The sequence below is a fragment of the Hemitrygon akajei genome, chromosome 13 (genome assembly GCF_048418815.1).
Source record: "Hemitrygon akajei chromosome 13, sHemAka1.3, whole genome shotgun sequence".
Taxonomy (NCBI): Eukaryota; Metazoa; Chordata; class Chondrichthyes; order Myliobatiformes; family Dasyatidae; genus Hemitrygon; species Hemitrygon akajei.
Window position 1 is genome coordinate 75366945 of NC_133136.1, and position 15747 is coordinate 75382691.

The window sequence follows — 15747 nt, forward strand, 5'->3', positions numbered from 1 at the left end:
CACTGAGCACAGAAAACTGGCCTCACACACATACTTCCTAGCTCGCCTCGTCCCATTACCGCCTAAGCCCGTTGAGCCAAAACCCTGTCACTCTGCTGCCTCTCACTCCGCTGCCTACTCCGACGCTGCCCGCTGGATATGGCGGCCTTCTTTTTAAGCCTTTCGCGCTCAACTGGCTGGCGTCACGCGCCTGCGCAGTCTCGCCTCTCTTTAACCCGAGTAGTAAAAAAAACTCCTTTCGCTCCAAAAAATCAGCAGTTCACTCACAGCCTTCTTGCTCTGAATTTTTGCTTTGTACTGTACTCTCAAAATTTCATTTTTGAAGGCCTCCCACTTACCAAGTACACCTTTGCCAGAAAACAGCCTGTCCCAATCCACACTTACCAGATCCTTTCTGATACCATCAAAATTGGCCTTGCTCCAATTTAAAATATCAACTCATAGACCAGACCTATCTTTTTGCATATTTACTTTGAAACTAATGGCTTTGAGGTCACTCGATGCAAAGTGATCCCCAACACAAACCTCTGTCACCTACCCTGCCTCATTCACTAATTGCTAATCCAGTTTTGCATGCTCTCTCGTTCTGCATTTCACTATTTGAATTCCTGGATCCCAACACTGTTTATGTAGAAAGTATGTCTGAATAAGTTTTATTCTTATATTTGACCTTATATAAATATTATTGCCTTCTGAGAGCTGTGTCTAATTTTTTTTGAAGTTGATGATCACTGTTTCTAATTTTCTCAGTTGGCATGTATAATCTTCCATTCTGTTTTCACCAAGATAAAAAATATTTCATGGCCGTAAAATAGTAGACTACATTCTGCTTTGCACTGGGTGTATTCAAAGTATTTCAGCTTCAAATTTCAGTATACTGAATGCAAATAATACGGGGAACTGCATTTTTGTGTTACACGAGTTTGTTAGTTTCTGCACTACTTAGCAACTAGTTACAAAATCCCAATGACAAGACACTATAAACCGACTACCAGCCTGCTCTCAAAACAATAAGTCACTTGTAATTTGAGAATCCACAGAAGAGGAAAAATGAATGGGCCAAACTTGTCTGTCACTTTAGGCAAGACCGCAGATCATGAAGCTCCATGGAATGTAACTTGCCAAAAATCCTCTACAACCTCCATCCAGCACCCTTTGCCCCTTTCTATATAAAATTCATGTAATTTTAGAACAATCATTAGTCATAAAAACTTGTCTGCATTGCTTCATAATTATTTTTCATGGACACATATTACAACGAACATAGAAGGAAGAAATTAATTATATTGGCAATAGAGGAAGTCATCAGGGACCACAGGAGTCATTGACAACCCTCTTATCTGAAGTCACGTGACAAGTTGAATCTAAAAACCATCCTGTTGGCTTCCAGATACACAGGATTTGATAATGGCAGAAATATTTGACATTCCTTTCTGTTGAAAGTAGTTTTATTTGCTTTGTGGAGTTAGAAACCTCAACAAATAAAATTGCTACCAGTTTACTTTCTTGCATATTGAGATGTGGGTACCCATAATATTAAGAGGCTTTTGTTTGTTTGATGAAGCTGCTCTTTGTTTTTAAGATCTTATTTTTCTGAAATCTCATAATTTCAGAGTTGGGAAGGAAAAGACAGCCAAGTCCCAAAGAGAGAGCATTTGATACTGAATCTGCTGTTAGGGAATTATACAGGACAGCTGACAGAAGTTTGTGTAGGAGATCACTTTGCGTCGAGTGACCACAATGCCATTAACTTCAAAGTAAATATGCAAAAAGATAGCTTTGGTCCATGAGTTGATACTCTAAATTGGAGAAAGGCCAATTTTGATGGTATCAGAAATGATTTGGCAAGTGTGGATTAGAACAGGCTGTTCTTTGGCAAAGGTGTACTTGGTAAGTTGGAGGCCTTCAAAAATGAAATTTTGAGAGTACAAGGCTTGTATGTGCCTGTCAGAATAAAAGGTGAAGATAACTCATGTAGGGAACCTTGGTTTTCAAGAGATATTGAAGCCCTGGTTAAGAAAAAAATAAGGAGGTGCATAGCAGGTACAGACAGGTAGAAACAAATGAGGAATGTATGGAGTACTAAAAATTCAAGAGAACACTTTAGGAAGGCTGAAAGAAGGCATGAAATTGCTCTCTCAGACAAGGTGAAGGAGAATCCTAAGGGATTCTACAAATATGTTAAGAGCAAAAGGATTGCAAGGGATAAAATTTCTCCTCTGGATGACCCAAATGGTAATCCATGTGTGGAGCCAAAACAGATGGGGGAGATCATAAATGAATTATTTGCATCTGTATTTACTCAGGAGGTGGACACAGAGTCTATTGAAGTGAGGCAAAGCCGCATGAACTTCATGGACCCTGTACAAGTCACAGAGGAAGAGATCTTTGCTACCCTGAGGCAAATCAGGGTGGATAAATCCTCAAAGCCTGACAAGGTGTTCCCTCGGAACCTATGGGAGGAAAGTGCAGAAACTGCCAAGGGGCCTGGCAGAGCTATTTAAATTGTCCCTAGCAACAGGGAAGGTACCAGAGGATTGGAGGATAGTCGATGTTATTCCACTGTTTAAAAAAAGCTCTAAACATAATCCAGGAAATTATTGGCTGGTGAATCTGACATCAGTTGTCGGAAAGTTAGTGGAAGGTATTCCAAGGGACCAGATATACAAGTAATTGGATGGACATGGACTAATTCAGGACAGTCAGCATGGCTTCATGTGTGGTAGGTCAGGTCTAACTAATCTTATAGTGTTTTTGTAGGAGGTTACCAGGAATGTGGATGAAGGGAAGGCACTGGATGTTTTCTACACGTACTTTAGTAAGGCATTTGATAAGGTCCCACATAGGAGGCTGGTCAAGAAGGTTCAGTTGCTTGGCATTAAAGATAAAGTGGTAAATTGGATTTAACATTGGCTTTGAGGGAGAGGCCAGAGGGTGGTAGTAGATGGTTGCCCCTCTGACAGGAGGACTGTGACTAGTGGTGTGCGGCAGCAATCATTGTTGGGTCCTTTGTTGTTTGTCAGTTATATCAGTGATCTGGATAATAACCTAGTTAACTAGATCAGCAATTTTGTGGATGTCACAAAGATTAGGGGTGTAGTGGACAGTGAGGAAGGCTATCATGGCTTGCAGAGGGATCTGAAACAGCTGGAAAAATGGGCTGAAAAATGGCAGATGGAACTTAATGCAGACAAGTGCAAGATTTTGTACTTCAGTAGAACCAGCCAGTATAGGTCTTACACAGTGAATGATAGGGCACTGAGGTGTGTGGTAGAACAAGGGGATCTGGGAATACAGATACATAATTCATTGAAAGTGGTGTCACATGTAGATAGGGTCGTAAGGAAAGCTGTTGGCACATAGGCCTTCATAAATCAACATATCGAGTATAGAAGAATGGAAGTTATGTTTAAGCTATATAAGACATTGGTGAGGCCTAATTTGGAGTGTTGTGTGCAATTTTGGTCTCCCACTTACAAGGTTGAAAGAGTGCAGAAAAAATTTACAGGGTTGTTGCTGGCTCTGGAGAACCTGAGGTTAAGGAAAGATTCAATAGGTTAAAATACAGTACAGAATGTAGAAGATTGAGAGGAGAGTTCATTGAGGTATATGCATTTTTTGAGGGGTATAGATAGGGTTAATGCAAATAGGCTTTTTCCACTAAAGTTGGGTGGGACTACAACCAGAAGTCATGGGTTAAGGGTGAGAAGTTTAAGAGGAACATGAGGGGAAACTTCTTCACTCAGAGGGTTATGAGAGTGTGGAATGAACTGCCAGAACAAGTGATGCATGCAAGCTCAATTTCAACATTTAATAGAAGTTTGAACACTAGAACACTACAGCACAGTACAGGCCCTTCAGCCCTCCATGTTGTGCCGACCCATATATTCCTTTAAAAAAAAGTACTAAACCCACACTACCCCATAACGCTCTATTTTTCTTTCATCCATGTGCCTGTCCAAGAGACTCTTAAATATCCCTAATGTTTTAGCCTCCACCACCATCCCTGGCAAGTCATTCCAGGCACTCACAACCCTCTGTGTAAAAAAACTTACCCTGATGTCTCCCTAAACTTCCCTCCCTTAACTTTGTACATATGCCTCTGGTGTTTGCTATTGGTGCCCTGGGAAATAGATACTGGCTATCCACCCTACCTATGCCTCTCATAACCTTGTAGACCTCTATCAAGTCCCCTCTCATCCTTTGACACTCCAAAGAGAAAAGTCCCAGCTCTACTAACCTTGCTTCATATGACTTGTTCTCCAAACCAGGCAACATCCTGGTAAATCTCCTCTGCACCCTCTCCATAGCTTCCACATCCTTCCTATAATGAGGTGACCAGAATTGAACACAATACTCTAAGTGCGGTCTCACCAGAGATTTGTAGAGTTGCAACATGACCTCTCTACTCTTAAACTCGATCCCCCTGTTAATGAGGCCTAGCATCCCATAGGCCTTCTTAACAATCAACCTGTGCAGCGACCTTGAGGGATGTATGGATTTGAACCCCAAGGTCCCTGTGTTCATCCACACTCTTAAGTAACTGACTATTAACCCCGTACTTACCCTTCTGGTTTGTCCTTCCAAAATGCATCACCTCACACTTGTCTCCGTCTGCCATTTTTCTGCCCAACTCTGTATCCTGTCTATATCCTCTTGTAACCTTTGACAACCTACAGCTCCATCCACAACTCCTCCAATCTTTGTGTCATCTGCAAACTTACTCACCCATCCTTCCGCCTCTTCATCCAGGTCATTTATAAAAATCACAAAGAGCAGGGGTCCCAGGACAGATCCTTGCGGCACTCCACTAGTCACTGACCTCCAGGCAGAATACTTTCCTTCCACAACTACCCTCTGCTTTCTTCCTGAAAGCCAATTCTTTTTTCCAAACAGCCAAGGTTCCACTGATCCCATGCCTCATGACTTTCTGGATGAGTCCCTCATGGGGCACCTTGTGAAATGCCTTGCTAAAGTCCATGTAGACCACATCTACCGCCCTACCCTCATCAATTTCTTTTGTTACCTTTTGGATAGGTACATGGATAGTAGGGATATGGAGGGCTATGGTCCCAGTGCAGGTTGTTGAGAATAGGCAGGTTAAACCGCTTCAGCATGGACTAGATGGGCCAAAGGGCCTGTTTCTGCACTGTACTTCTCTATGACTCTAATTTTAAATCCATACTTTCTTTAAAATTTGGATACTGTTAAGTGTACCCAATTAATATCTAACAGATTTTCAGCTTCATAAAAGGGACATAAAGCACTAAAGTAAAGAAGACCTAATAAGCTTTTACAAGTTACTGCTAGGTCTAGGTTAGGTTTTGATATTCAATTATGAAAACAATCTAAAAATCATAGAGGGTGTTAGCATAGACTCACTAGACTAATAACAGGGATGAGGAACTAGTTATGAGGAGAAGAAGAAAAGATATTGGATTTTTACTGCAGCAGAGTCTGTTAAGAGTATTTTATTGTGGTTTTTAGGATTATGAAAGGTTTCTTTGCAGTAATCATGGTAGAACATATATTCCCCGTGGTGATTCCATTGCAAGAACACAAACTTGAATTTTTATAGTACCATTCTTCTTCCAAGGTGCTAGCAAAAGTATGACCCCCAAGCCATATTAAGACATATTCAAGTTACAGTAATACAGAACAATACATAACCGAGGCTCTTCGGCCCACTGACTCTGCATTGACCGTCAAGCATTTATCCCACTTTGTTTTCCCAACAGTCCCATTGACCTTCTCCAGGTTAACACTTAGTAAACACCAGGGGCCAATCACAAATTTAATATGTTTTTGTGATGTGGTGTGGGAGAAAGCAAAGAACCCGAGGGAAACCCGTACTGTCATAGGTAGGGCATGCAAACCCCACATGGACCACACTGGATGTCAGGGTTGGAGCAGTGAGGGAACGTCTGTAGGAGCAGCACCATGGTGAGGCATTACAGTGCAAACTTCCTGTGGACAGGAAAGGAATTTCCTCACCGTGTGTATGGATGTTGGAAATCTGAAACAAACAAAGAATGTGCTGAAGTAAAAACCCTCAGCAATTCAGGTAGCAACAGCAGAGAGTAAAAAAAAAACCAGAACTAATATGTCAGGTCAATTACCATTCATCAGAGTCTTGTTGTATTAACTTGTCACCTATACTTAGGGATTCATCTCCTACACTGGGCCTTAATGGTAATAGTGGCACAAGATCTCTGAAATTCTTCCCATCATTTCAAAACCAAGTGTTTCACGGGCAGTAGAGAAACTAATGCTCCTGCCACAAACACATTTAACATTAATGATAGGGTTTGACATCCTAAGAATCTTTCTCCCACAAATATACACAGCCACTCTCCCTCTACAAATTACTAGCTATAAACAGTGGCTCAATATAGATACACATTGATCCAGCACTTAGCTTGGCTTCAAATAATGTTGGAAAACATTTGAGCATAAATGTCGATGATATCCATTAGTGAAGCTGAATGAATTGCACATGAACAGACTGAGCAATCCAAATTACACCCCAAAGATTTGGACAATAGCATCAAATTGGAAAGACAAGAAGCAATATCTTCAAGTACTGAAATTTAGAAGAAGCAAAACAATTGGACATAAAAAGGCAAAAATTCAACCACTGAATCTAATTGTTACTGTAAAACACGTAATGGCTTTGATGTTTTATACTTACTCATATCTTAACTTTGGACCGTAGACATTGCAAGTTCTGGAACTGAACCTATGAACCTATAATTTCAAATGCAGATGGAAAAGAGACACATAAATATTGTATATCATGTGTAGTGAGAAGTGATGGTTACATTTTTCATATTAAATATACTTTTCAATACTAAAGTACTTTTGGTACCAATGGTGAATATATTTAATAAAATGGAGGCAATGTACCAAACTTATTGGCCAGAAATTTGTAATTGTAATTATGCCAAAACTGTATATATCACCATGACTATCTAAAATTGATTGCACAGTCTAGCATCTGCATATGCAGGTATCCATCAGTTGATATTAATGGTACTCTGTAGAGTGTACCACTTTAGCCTTTGCAGATGCCATCAACATGGAATCAGTGGTGGAATATGAACTTCCAGCTTGTACACAGTTTTTGCCCTTGGGGTGTGAACATTATTAGTGCACCCCCTTTATTCTCACTGCCACTTGTCTCACTGTAAAGAACATGTTAATGTACAATTATAATTCATTAAATGAGGTGCAATCATAATTATTATCTAATAATCTCTCTGGCCTTGAAAACCTAATTTTATATGTGTGACATTTCATTTCCTCCTTTCTGTGTTAAAAATTAATTAACTTTTAATATTATAAATTTATTGTTTTCAATATTTATAGTAATATATTTACCTTAATTTTATTTGTACTTAGCTGAATATGTAGTTAATTATAATTAAGGCTTTTTATTCCCTTGGTTGCTGTCTGGAGATTTTTTTTATCTAATTGGCTCTTTGGTCCTTGTTCCTGGATGTTCTGAATCTTGAAGCACTGGCATCAGACTGGGATTCATCTTAGAAAGAAAAATTGCCATGTGTCTATTAAACCCTTGCAGAGAGCTTTCTTTAGAAAAAGAGATGACAACTGTCTGCCCACAAAACCTAAATACCTTACAGTTTAAAATCCCGTCTTTATTTATGTAAGCAGTTGGCATTTGACCTTGTCACATGAAAATTGATTCTGTCCTTTTGATTTCAGGAGCAAACGTAATATTTGAGGTTTACTGATTTGAGTTCTCTGCATTACCTATGTGTATTATGTGAAAATAATTGTAGTCTGCTATATTTGCAGGTCAGTCCATAATTGGATGTACACCAATAACAATTGAACAACAAGTCTTTGTTGTAATTGCACAACTTTTTGGTGATTCTGCTATTTATAAACATAATGAGAGCTGGACTAAATTTGTGAAATTTCAAGGAATCGAAGGTTCTAAAATTTCAAAACCGAACGACATTGAGGTATTCCAAATTGACAATGAGTGGTTCTTTATTATTGTGGATAGTTCCAAAGCTGGGTTGTCAACAATATATAAATGGACTGGCAAAGGATTCTATTCCTACCAGACTCTGCACAAGTGGTTTAGAGACATAGACTCTGAATACGTCAGTATAAATGGGAAGTCTTGTTTAATCTTAACAAGTCGGTCACAAAACCCAGTGATCTATGAATGGAACAAAAATACAAAGCAGTTTGTGCAGCAAAGTGTTTTGCAACATATGGAGGATGTAATAGCTGTGAAGAGTTTCAATATTAAAAATGACCTGTTCATTTCTCTGACAAGATTTATTGGAGATTCTAAAATAATGAAATGGAATACAAAGCAGTTTGTTGAAATGCAGGATCTTCCTTCACGAGGATCGATGCTTCTGCAACCATTTTCATTCAAGGACTGGCACTATCTGGTTGTAGCAAGTGACTACACTTTCTCTGAGATTTATATTTGGGACAGTCAAAAAAAGGGCTTTACAAAATTTGAAGAAATCTATGTCCAGGCTCCCAGGTCTTTCACTGCTGTATCCACAGATCGAAGCGATTTTTTATTTGCTGCAAGTTTTAAAGGAAGTACTCAAATTTTTGAGCATGCAATTATTGATTTGAGCCTGTAACTTAATGAAAAAGTTGTGAATACAAAATCTTAATTAGTTAGTTTGTAAATTGATTTTTAGTACTTGAGAGGCTGAAACAAACCGGTTTAATGTATTAAGCTACAAATGTACAATGAGAAGAAAAGTAGTCCTGTAAAAAAAAAGGTAATTGTTGATAGCTCACCCTTTGAAGGAGGTGGCCACTCGTTTACTTAACTTTTGGAACGAATGCTATTGTATTAATTGTCTTCTTGCAAACTTATATTCAGACCCAAGAAACTATTACTAATTCTAACAACATAATTTAAAAAATTGTTATCATTTACTGCTAGTACAGTAGTAGCAGAAGTATTTATAAAATGTATTCTTGTTCACTATTAGTAGATATTGTATTAGGCTATGCATAATAAAATTCTAACATGTAATGTTAGTTAAACAATAAATATGTCCAAATTTTATTTAACCTTATATTTTGCAACAGAATAAATGCCTTCCCTGTATTAATTGTGCTTATGAATTAATAACAGTGTTATGGGCTTCATCCAAATAACTATATTTTGCTGGCTGCATTGGCTGTATTTTTAACTTGCACTGCTGAAATATGTGTCCTACTGAATGTATTTTAGTTGCAATTTGGTTCAGCAGAAGGAGCTGAGCAGTTGAGAGGTAAATCTGCGGAGCAGCAGAGTGACAGCTTTCCCTGTTGGAATTGTTAGCTGAGATAGATCTTGCTCAGCCAGGTACTGTTTTAGAGGTATATAGCCTGTAGCATTAGACCATCTGTTGCTGCTCCAAGGATGCAACAAAGAAGCTTAGTGTTTGCTGTCAGGGGTGTTCTGTGTTCCGGTAAATGAGATATATGTAACCTTGGCTTCTGCAAATGATGCATCAAATCATGTTAGTGTTGTCTTGTGTGAAGCATGCAGCTTCACAGTGGTTGAATTAGTATGCATGATGGTCAGTTCACTTCAGCCATTCAGTTCAGATAAATTACAGATATTGGCCCCGAAATGTGTTCACACAGCTCCAAACAAAAAGCAAAGCTGTGTATTTGTAACTGGAATAGAGAATCTTGTGCACAATCCTAGATGTTCTTTTCCTTTCTCTGATCAACTCCTGATTTTCAGTGAGATGTTCACTTATGCTATCAATTTTTTTTCTGACAAACAAATAACAATTCTTTTTTTACTTGGGGAACAGTTTAATTAACTCCACTTCTGAGCCTGTGCTATTTAAAGACCCATCACTCAAACAGTGTTCTTTGTCTTCTGATGTCGGACTAACCAGATCCATTTGATGCTCTCAAATCATTCTAACGTTCATTCTTTGACTTGCAATATTTCCTCTAACTGGGAGAATTTTGCTTGTAATATGGCATTCTAAGGTCTCAAATGCAGCTTTACATGTATGCCTGGACTTCCTTCCCCATCGAGGGCATGATCATTCTTAAGAGTGGAACATCAGAGCCACTGCAGGCCACTGCGGCACTCTGTCACATCTCACTGCTGCAATGGGGACAGCAACCAAATTTACACTAAAGGAGCAGAAATTCCCCCTGCTTTTCCTTCAGCCTACATGATCAGGAAGAGTGGGCACCAGCATGTCAGGCTTTTCCAAACTGCAGGCGTTTGTAGACACCAGTCTTGGCCTTACAGAGACCTCCTGCAGAACTGTTTGACAGTAGCCCTGGAGAGTCAAGCTGGTCCTCTTGGACAAGGAACATCTGTCCTTTCAGGCACTGCTTTTCACCAGTCTAACCAGGTCCCTCTGATGCTCCCACATCATTCCAACATCCATTCTTTGATTCACAATATTTTCCATAACTTGAAGAATTTTGCCTGTGATATTTCCCATTTCAGATCTGACTTCAATGATTATGCCTGCTGGGCTGAATTCTGAGGAAACTTGCAACACATGAATAGAAAAAACTGTGCTGAAACTTGCAAAACCAATTGCAACACAATGTGATAAATGGAAAATGATGTACATAAAAACCCTCAACATTTGAGGTTCTTGCATTTATTTGACTTAAATAACAATGTTGTCTTAAGGCCATTAAAAGGCAGAATTGCAAACTGACCCTATTGTGTTCTGCAAAATAACTGTAATATGTAAATAATAATTATGTTGCACTGGTGCAGAAGTTGCCTGACATAACTGAAACTGCATCAAAAAAGGGACAATTTTGATAAAGGCAGGAAGAGAGAGAGTGAGAGAGAGAGAGGGAGAAGAAATAGTGAAAGAACTAGTAATAAAAATCTTTGCCAAGTAAATAAATGGGTTTTCCAAGGAGTCTATGCCTTTATCTGATATCTAGTTGATGTCTAGTTATAACTTTTTATTTCCATGTTTTACATGAATTGTTATGACAAAAATACCTCTGAATCAAACACTCACAAAATTCTCAAAATTATCATTCACTATTTTGTCTTTTCTATTGAATAAAATTCAGAATGGCTCATCCTAATTTCTTTTTCCTCATTTTCACCTCACTTTTTCGGGAGTTGACAAAACAAATGTGAACATAAGGAAAATAATCTCCCATCTGTTTTGTGTTCCACAAACAACTATTTAGCTAGGACTGAACCTCTTATTTACTGTCAGATCTCACAATGGTCTAACTGCACTTTTATTTTAATGTTTATGAATGATGGGTTGACATCAACACACATCTGTTATCCACCATTTATCCATATTAAACCAGGAGCTAATTGCCCTGTTACTGTTTGCTGTAACAAAAATGTGCTTACATCAAATTTCTTGAGAAGAACAGACTGTCTTACTCTGCTACCAAATGTCAGGTACATCCAAAGGAGGAGGGAAAAAAAGCACAAAGCATTTAACAATAAAGGAACAACAGTTTCTCAAAATAACCATGCCCAGAAAAGAAATCTGGAGGTAAAGTGTGTCCATTATAAAACAAGGTAATCTCAAACCTGAACCAAAACAAGGTCTGCAATTAAAACCAGAGTAGTAGTTTCCAAGCACCACTAAAACAGGTATCCTGTTACTGTATAGTGTAAGGATAGCTTGCTTTGATTGGCACTTTAAGGCAGTGATGTACAGAGTCTGGGCTAAAACTGAGGAATTGGCTCAGCATTGTGTATAATATCTGCATGTTTTGGAAGGCATGTGCAGAAGATATTCCCTGCTGCAGGGAAACAATCAAATAGTGCCATGAAGTAACTGGCCAAAAAATATGGTAGTCAACCTGCTGCACATCTTTTGCACATCATTACAACTGTTCCTCTTCATTTTATAAACCAGCAACTCCAATTCTTCTGACATTCTCAACCTCCAATGTCTCCAAATACAAGCAGCATGGCACAATGTTGGATTTCGGACTGGATGCGTCACAACTGCCAGTGGCATCTTGTACTTTGGGAACAGGTCCTTCGCAGGTTAGGAATGTTTGACATATGGGCAGCCTGTACATCTATGAGACTGGCTGGATACATTTGCCAGCTGTGGGGCAATATGCATCTTCTTCTGTGTGGGAACTTGGTTTGCACAGATATCTGAATGGTTGAGTTAAATGTCTGGTTTATCTCCACATCAGTCAATACTTTTATTTAAATTTATTGCCGGCCAGCTGCATTTACAAACTATGAACAGCTCTCAGGAATGGAAACCAGTTGTAACTGGAGTACACCTGCATGTTCTATTATGAATTTGATATGAAAATGTTGACTATGCTGATTGATACATTACACTTTCAGTAAGTGCAATGCGTTTTTATTGCAATCTTAGCTAGTAGTGAACTTTACATGAAAAGTTAAAGGCACTCTTAACCTTATCAAAAATGGCAGTCATTTTCTATCCTTCAACTTCACAGTAGCTATCTTTGAACAGTTTAATGAGTTATTTAATGCTGTTAAAGAGCAATTTAATAAAAGTGTATGGTTGTTTAAAAGGAATTTGATAATGCAGGATGTAATAAATATGTATCTCTGAAAACAAAGCACTTTGGGATTAAAGTGACAGTAGCAATATGCAGACTGTGGTGAATGATTTTTCAAATGAAGAGTCCATTGGTATCCTCTAAGGGTCTACTGCTCTTTTTGACCAACCTGAGCACATCATAAGGACATAATTTCAAAGTTTGGACCAAAACTTAGAAATGTTGTAAACATTGAAGAGGGTACAGACAGATTGGTAAAATTGGCAGAAACCTGTCAGATGAAATTGGCTCAGAAGAAGGAAGAAAAGTGTAATTGCTGTCTGGTAGTTCCATGAAATCGTTAAAGTGGGGTACTTTAGGGCTGAATTTTTGCTCTCTTTGATTTTTACAGATATTTAAAATTTACAGAGTTAAAATTAAGCAGAAGAGGAAAAGATAAAGAAATTTGCAGATGATAGAGAAACTGGTCTTGTGGCAGAAGGTTATGGATGGTCTGGTCACTTGGGCAGAAACAGGTGAATGAAATTTAATCGAGGCTAGTTGAGGCAAGATAAAGGAAATGGGAATATTGAATGGGGTAGAATAACAGAAGGAGTATGTGTCCCTTCATCATTGAGGTAACAGGCTAGGTTGAGAAAGTGCTTAAAAAGGGGAACAGGACACTTTCCTTTATTAGCCAAAATAAAGAATATAGCAGCGGGAAGGTTATGCTTGAACTGTAAAAATGGTAATTAGATCACAGCCTGAGAATTCATTCATTTCTGGTCACATGGCACAGGAGATAGGAGCAAGGGTGCAAAGAAGGCTTACGAGAACATTGCCAGGACTGGGATATTGTTGTTGTTAGGGGATTGTCAGGCATGGGACATCTTTTGGGGGTTACGTAATAAGACCAAGAGGTATTAGTACAAACAAGAACCAATAAGTCTTCAAAGAAGCTGTTAAAATATAATGTACAATCCATTTTGAAATGAAGAGGTATTTACAGAACACAGGTTGCTGGTGCACAGCGGGAGGCTGGCGATTCAAGGTATGGTTTGTAAAATGAGATGTTCTCATCTGCATTCGCTGAACAAACAGTAAGACAATGGGTCAGTGTTAATTGACCTACATCAAATAAGGCACCTGCAGTTTAAATTATTTTGCACCTTTCTTTCAGAAACCAAGGAGTTCTGGTAGACTAGATTAAATTTTCTTAACTTGACCATATCAAACAACATGCTTCCACTGTAAATATGTACTTCAGGCACAAAATCCTGAAATGAACAATGTAATTTAGTTATTATTGAATTTGCTAATTGTCCTTAAGAGTATAAAATCTTGATGTACTTCAAATTCGGTTGACTCTACTGAGAGGATCTTCTTCTTGAGCTGAATAAAGGCTTTCATACCTACCAGTTTCTCCAATGATGTAGTCACAGTCTGATGCACCATCAATAACTCTCCGAGACGTGAGGCGAGATAAAGGCTTTTATTGGCTGGAAGAAAGAACAAGCGGCAATTGACTACCATACTACATCCTGGAGACTGAGACCAGGGCTCAAGCTCCAATCACCTTTATACCGGGGTCTGTGGGAGGAGCCATGGTCAGTGGGAGGAGCCACAGGAGCAGTCAGCAGGGAGGGCGTGTCCAAACAGGTATATGTAGTTCACCACACTGTCACAACAATAATTATGAGTAAAGATTGGATAAACTATATTTCTTAGAAGCTGAGGAGAGTGAGTGGAGAATAAATTAAGATGTATAAAATAATGAGAAGTCTGAATAGAGAACTTATGAAGAACCTACAATAAAACTCCGTTAATCTGTCATGCACAGATTGTGCTGGAAACAGGCTAGCAGATTTTCCAGACAATTGGATATAATTAATGGTATTACTTCATCATGCCTTAAGTTAACTTTTTTTGAAGATGTTGCACGACATACGGAAAATCTACCTCCTCCCATAGATGCTGACTGGCCTGCTGAGTTCTGCCAGCATTTTGTGTTTTTATTTATTTCCAGTAAATCCAGTAAGATTAAAGGGAGAAAATTCAGTAAATTTTAAGGGGGCGAGGGAACTGGCAAACTGAATGTGAGTACAGGTGCCAGAACCTTTGTGGGTGGGAAAGGAAGCACAGGAACTGGAGCATCACTGAAGGATGACATCTTCAGGTGAGCCTGATGCAAAACCATCGGGATTTTCCAATAGTCAGCTAGTAGATTATTGGAGTTTTAACATACTTCCTCTCAGTGAGGTGTCAGAAACCAGCAACTACTGATTTAATGTAAGTGAGTGAGGGGTTACAGGGGAGATGAGGGAAAACATTTTCACTCATTGGGTAGTAGAGGTCTGCAGCTCACAGCATGAAAGGGCTGTAGAGAACATCATCACATACAAATAGCACTTGAATTATGACCTGCAGGGCTACAAACATAGCCAGGCAGCTCATTTTCCCCTTAAACTTTTCACCTTTCACACTTAACTCATGACCCTTGGTTGTGGTCCTACCCAACCTCACTGGGAAAAGCCTGCTAGCTTCATTACTGACAATAGTGTCAGTAATATATTATGATCCCTTATTCTAAAGGTGAGGTTTAAAATAATGTGCGATTTTCATGCAATAAAAAATGAGGAATTCTTTCTAGTGTCAAAGGTATAGGTAACCAAAGGATAGAGGTGTAATATGGTTGGTAAAAATAAAAGGAGCAAAATAAAGAGAGTACAATTCCTTACAGAGATTTGTTGCCTTTAGCACACTTGATATTGGACCTGGAGTGATAGCTAAAGGGAACTTTGCAAAATTTGGTAATACAGAGTAGTATGCACAACGTGTTGGAGGAACTCAGCAGGAAAAGAACAAGCTGTCGGCATTTCAGGCAGAGACCCTTCATCAGGACTGCAAGGGGGAAGGGTGGGGAAATAAGTAGATGGGGGAGGGGGGAGGGAAGGACTACAAGCTAGAAGGAGATGGGCGAAGCCAGGTGGGTGGTGGAGGCACCCGTCTGATTTCTCCACGTGGTGCAGTGAAGTTGTTAATAATTCTGTTGCTGAGGAGATATGTGCTAATTTTTTCCAAACGAGTTGAAGTCTGCCATGTTAACTTTTCAACACTGTAGTCATAGGACATTGGCCCTTAGGGTCAATTAGTCATTGCGGTCACAGCATCCTTCCTGCTCGTCTCAGTTGCCCACATACGGCCCATCACCCTCAGTGCTCCTCCCCTGCATACACCTATCCAAATGCCTCT

At 39.1% G+C, this 15747-nt stretch overlaps 1 protein-coding gene across 1 annotated transcript in view; it reads left to right on the forward strand.

Moving 5' to 3' along the window:
• The window catches only part of lgi2a (leucine-rich repeat LGI family, member 2a), a 76102-nt gene extending 65333 nt beyond the window's left edge, over positions 1-10769 (forward strand). Inside the window, exon 8 of the mRNA XM_073064898.1 lies at positions 7819-10769. Within this exon, the coding sequence (XP_072920999.1) occupies positions 7819-8636 (818 nt within the window). The 3' untranslated portion in view covers positions 8637-10769. The remainder of the gene's footprint in view (positions 1-7818) is intronic.
• The last annotated feature ends 4978 nt before the right edge of the window (positions 10770-15747 follow it).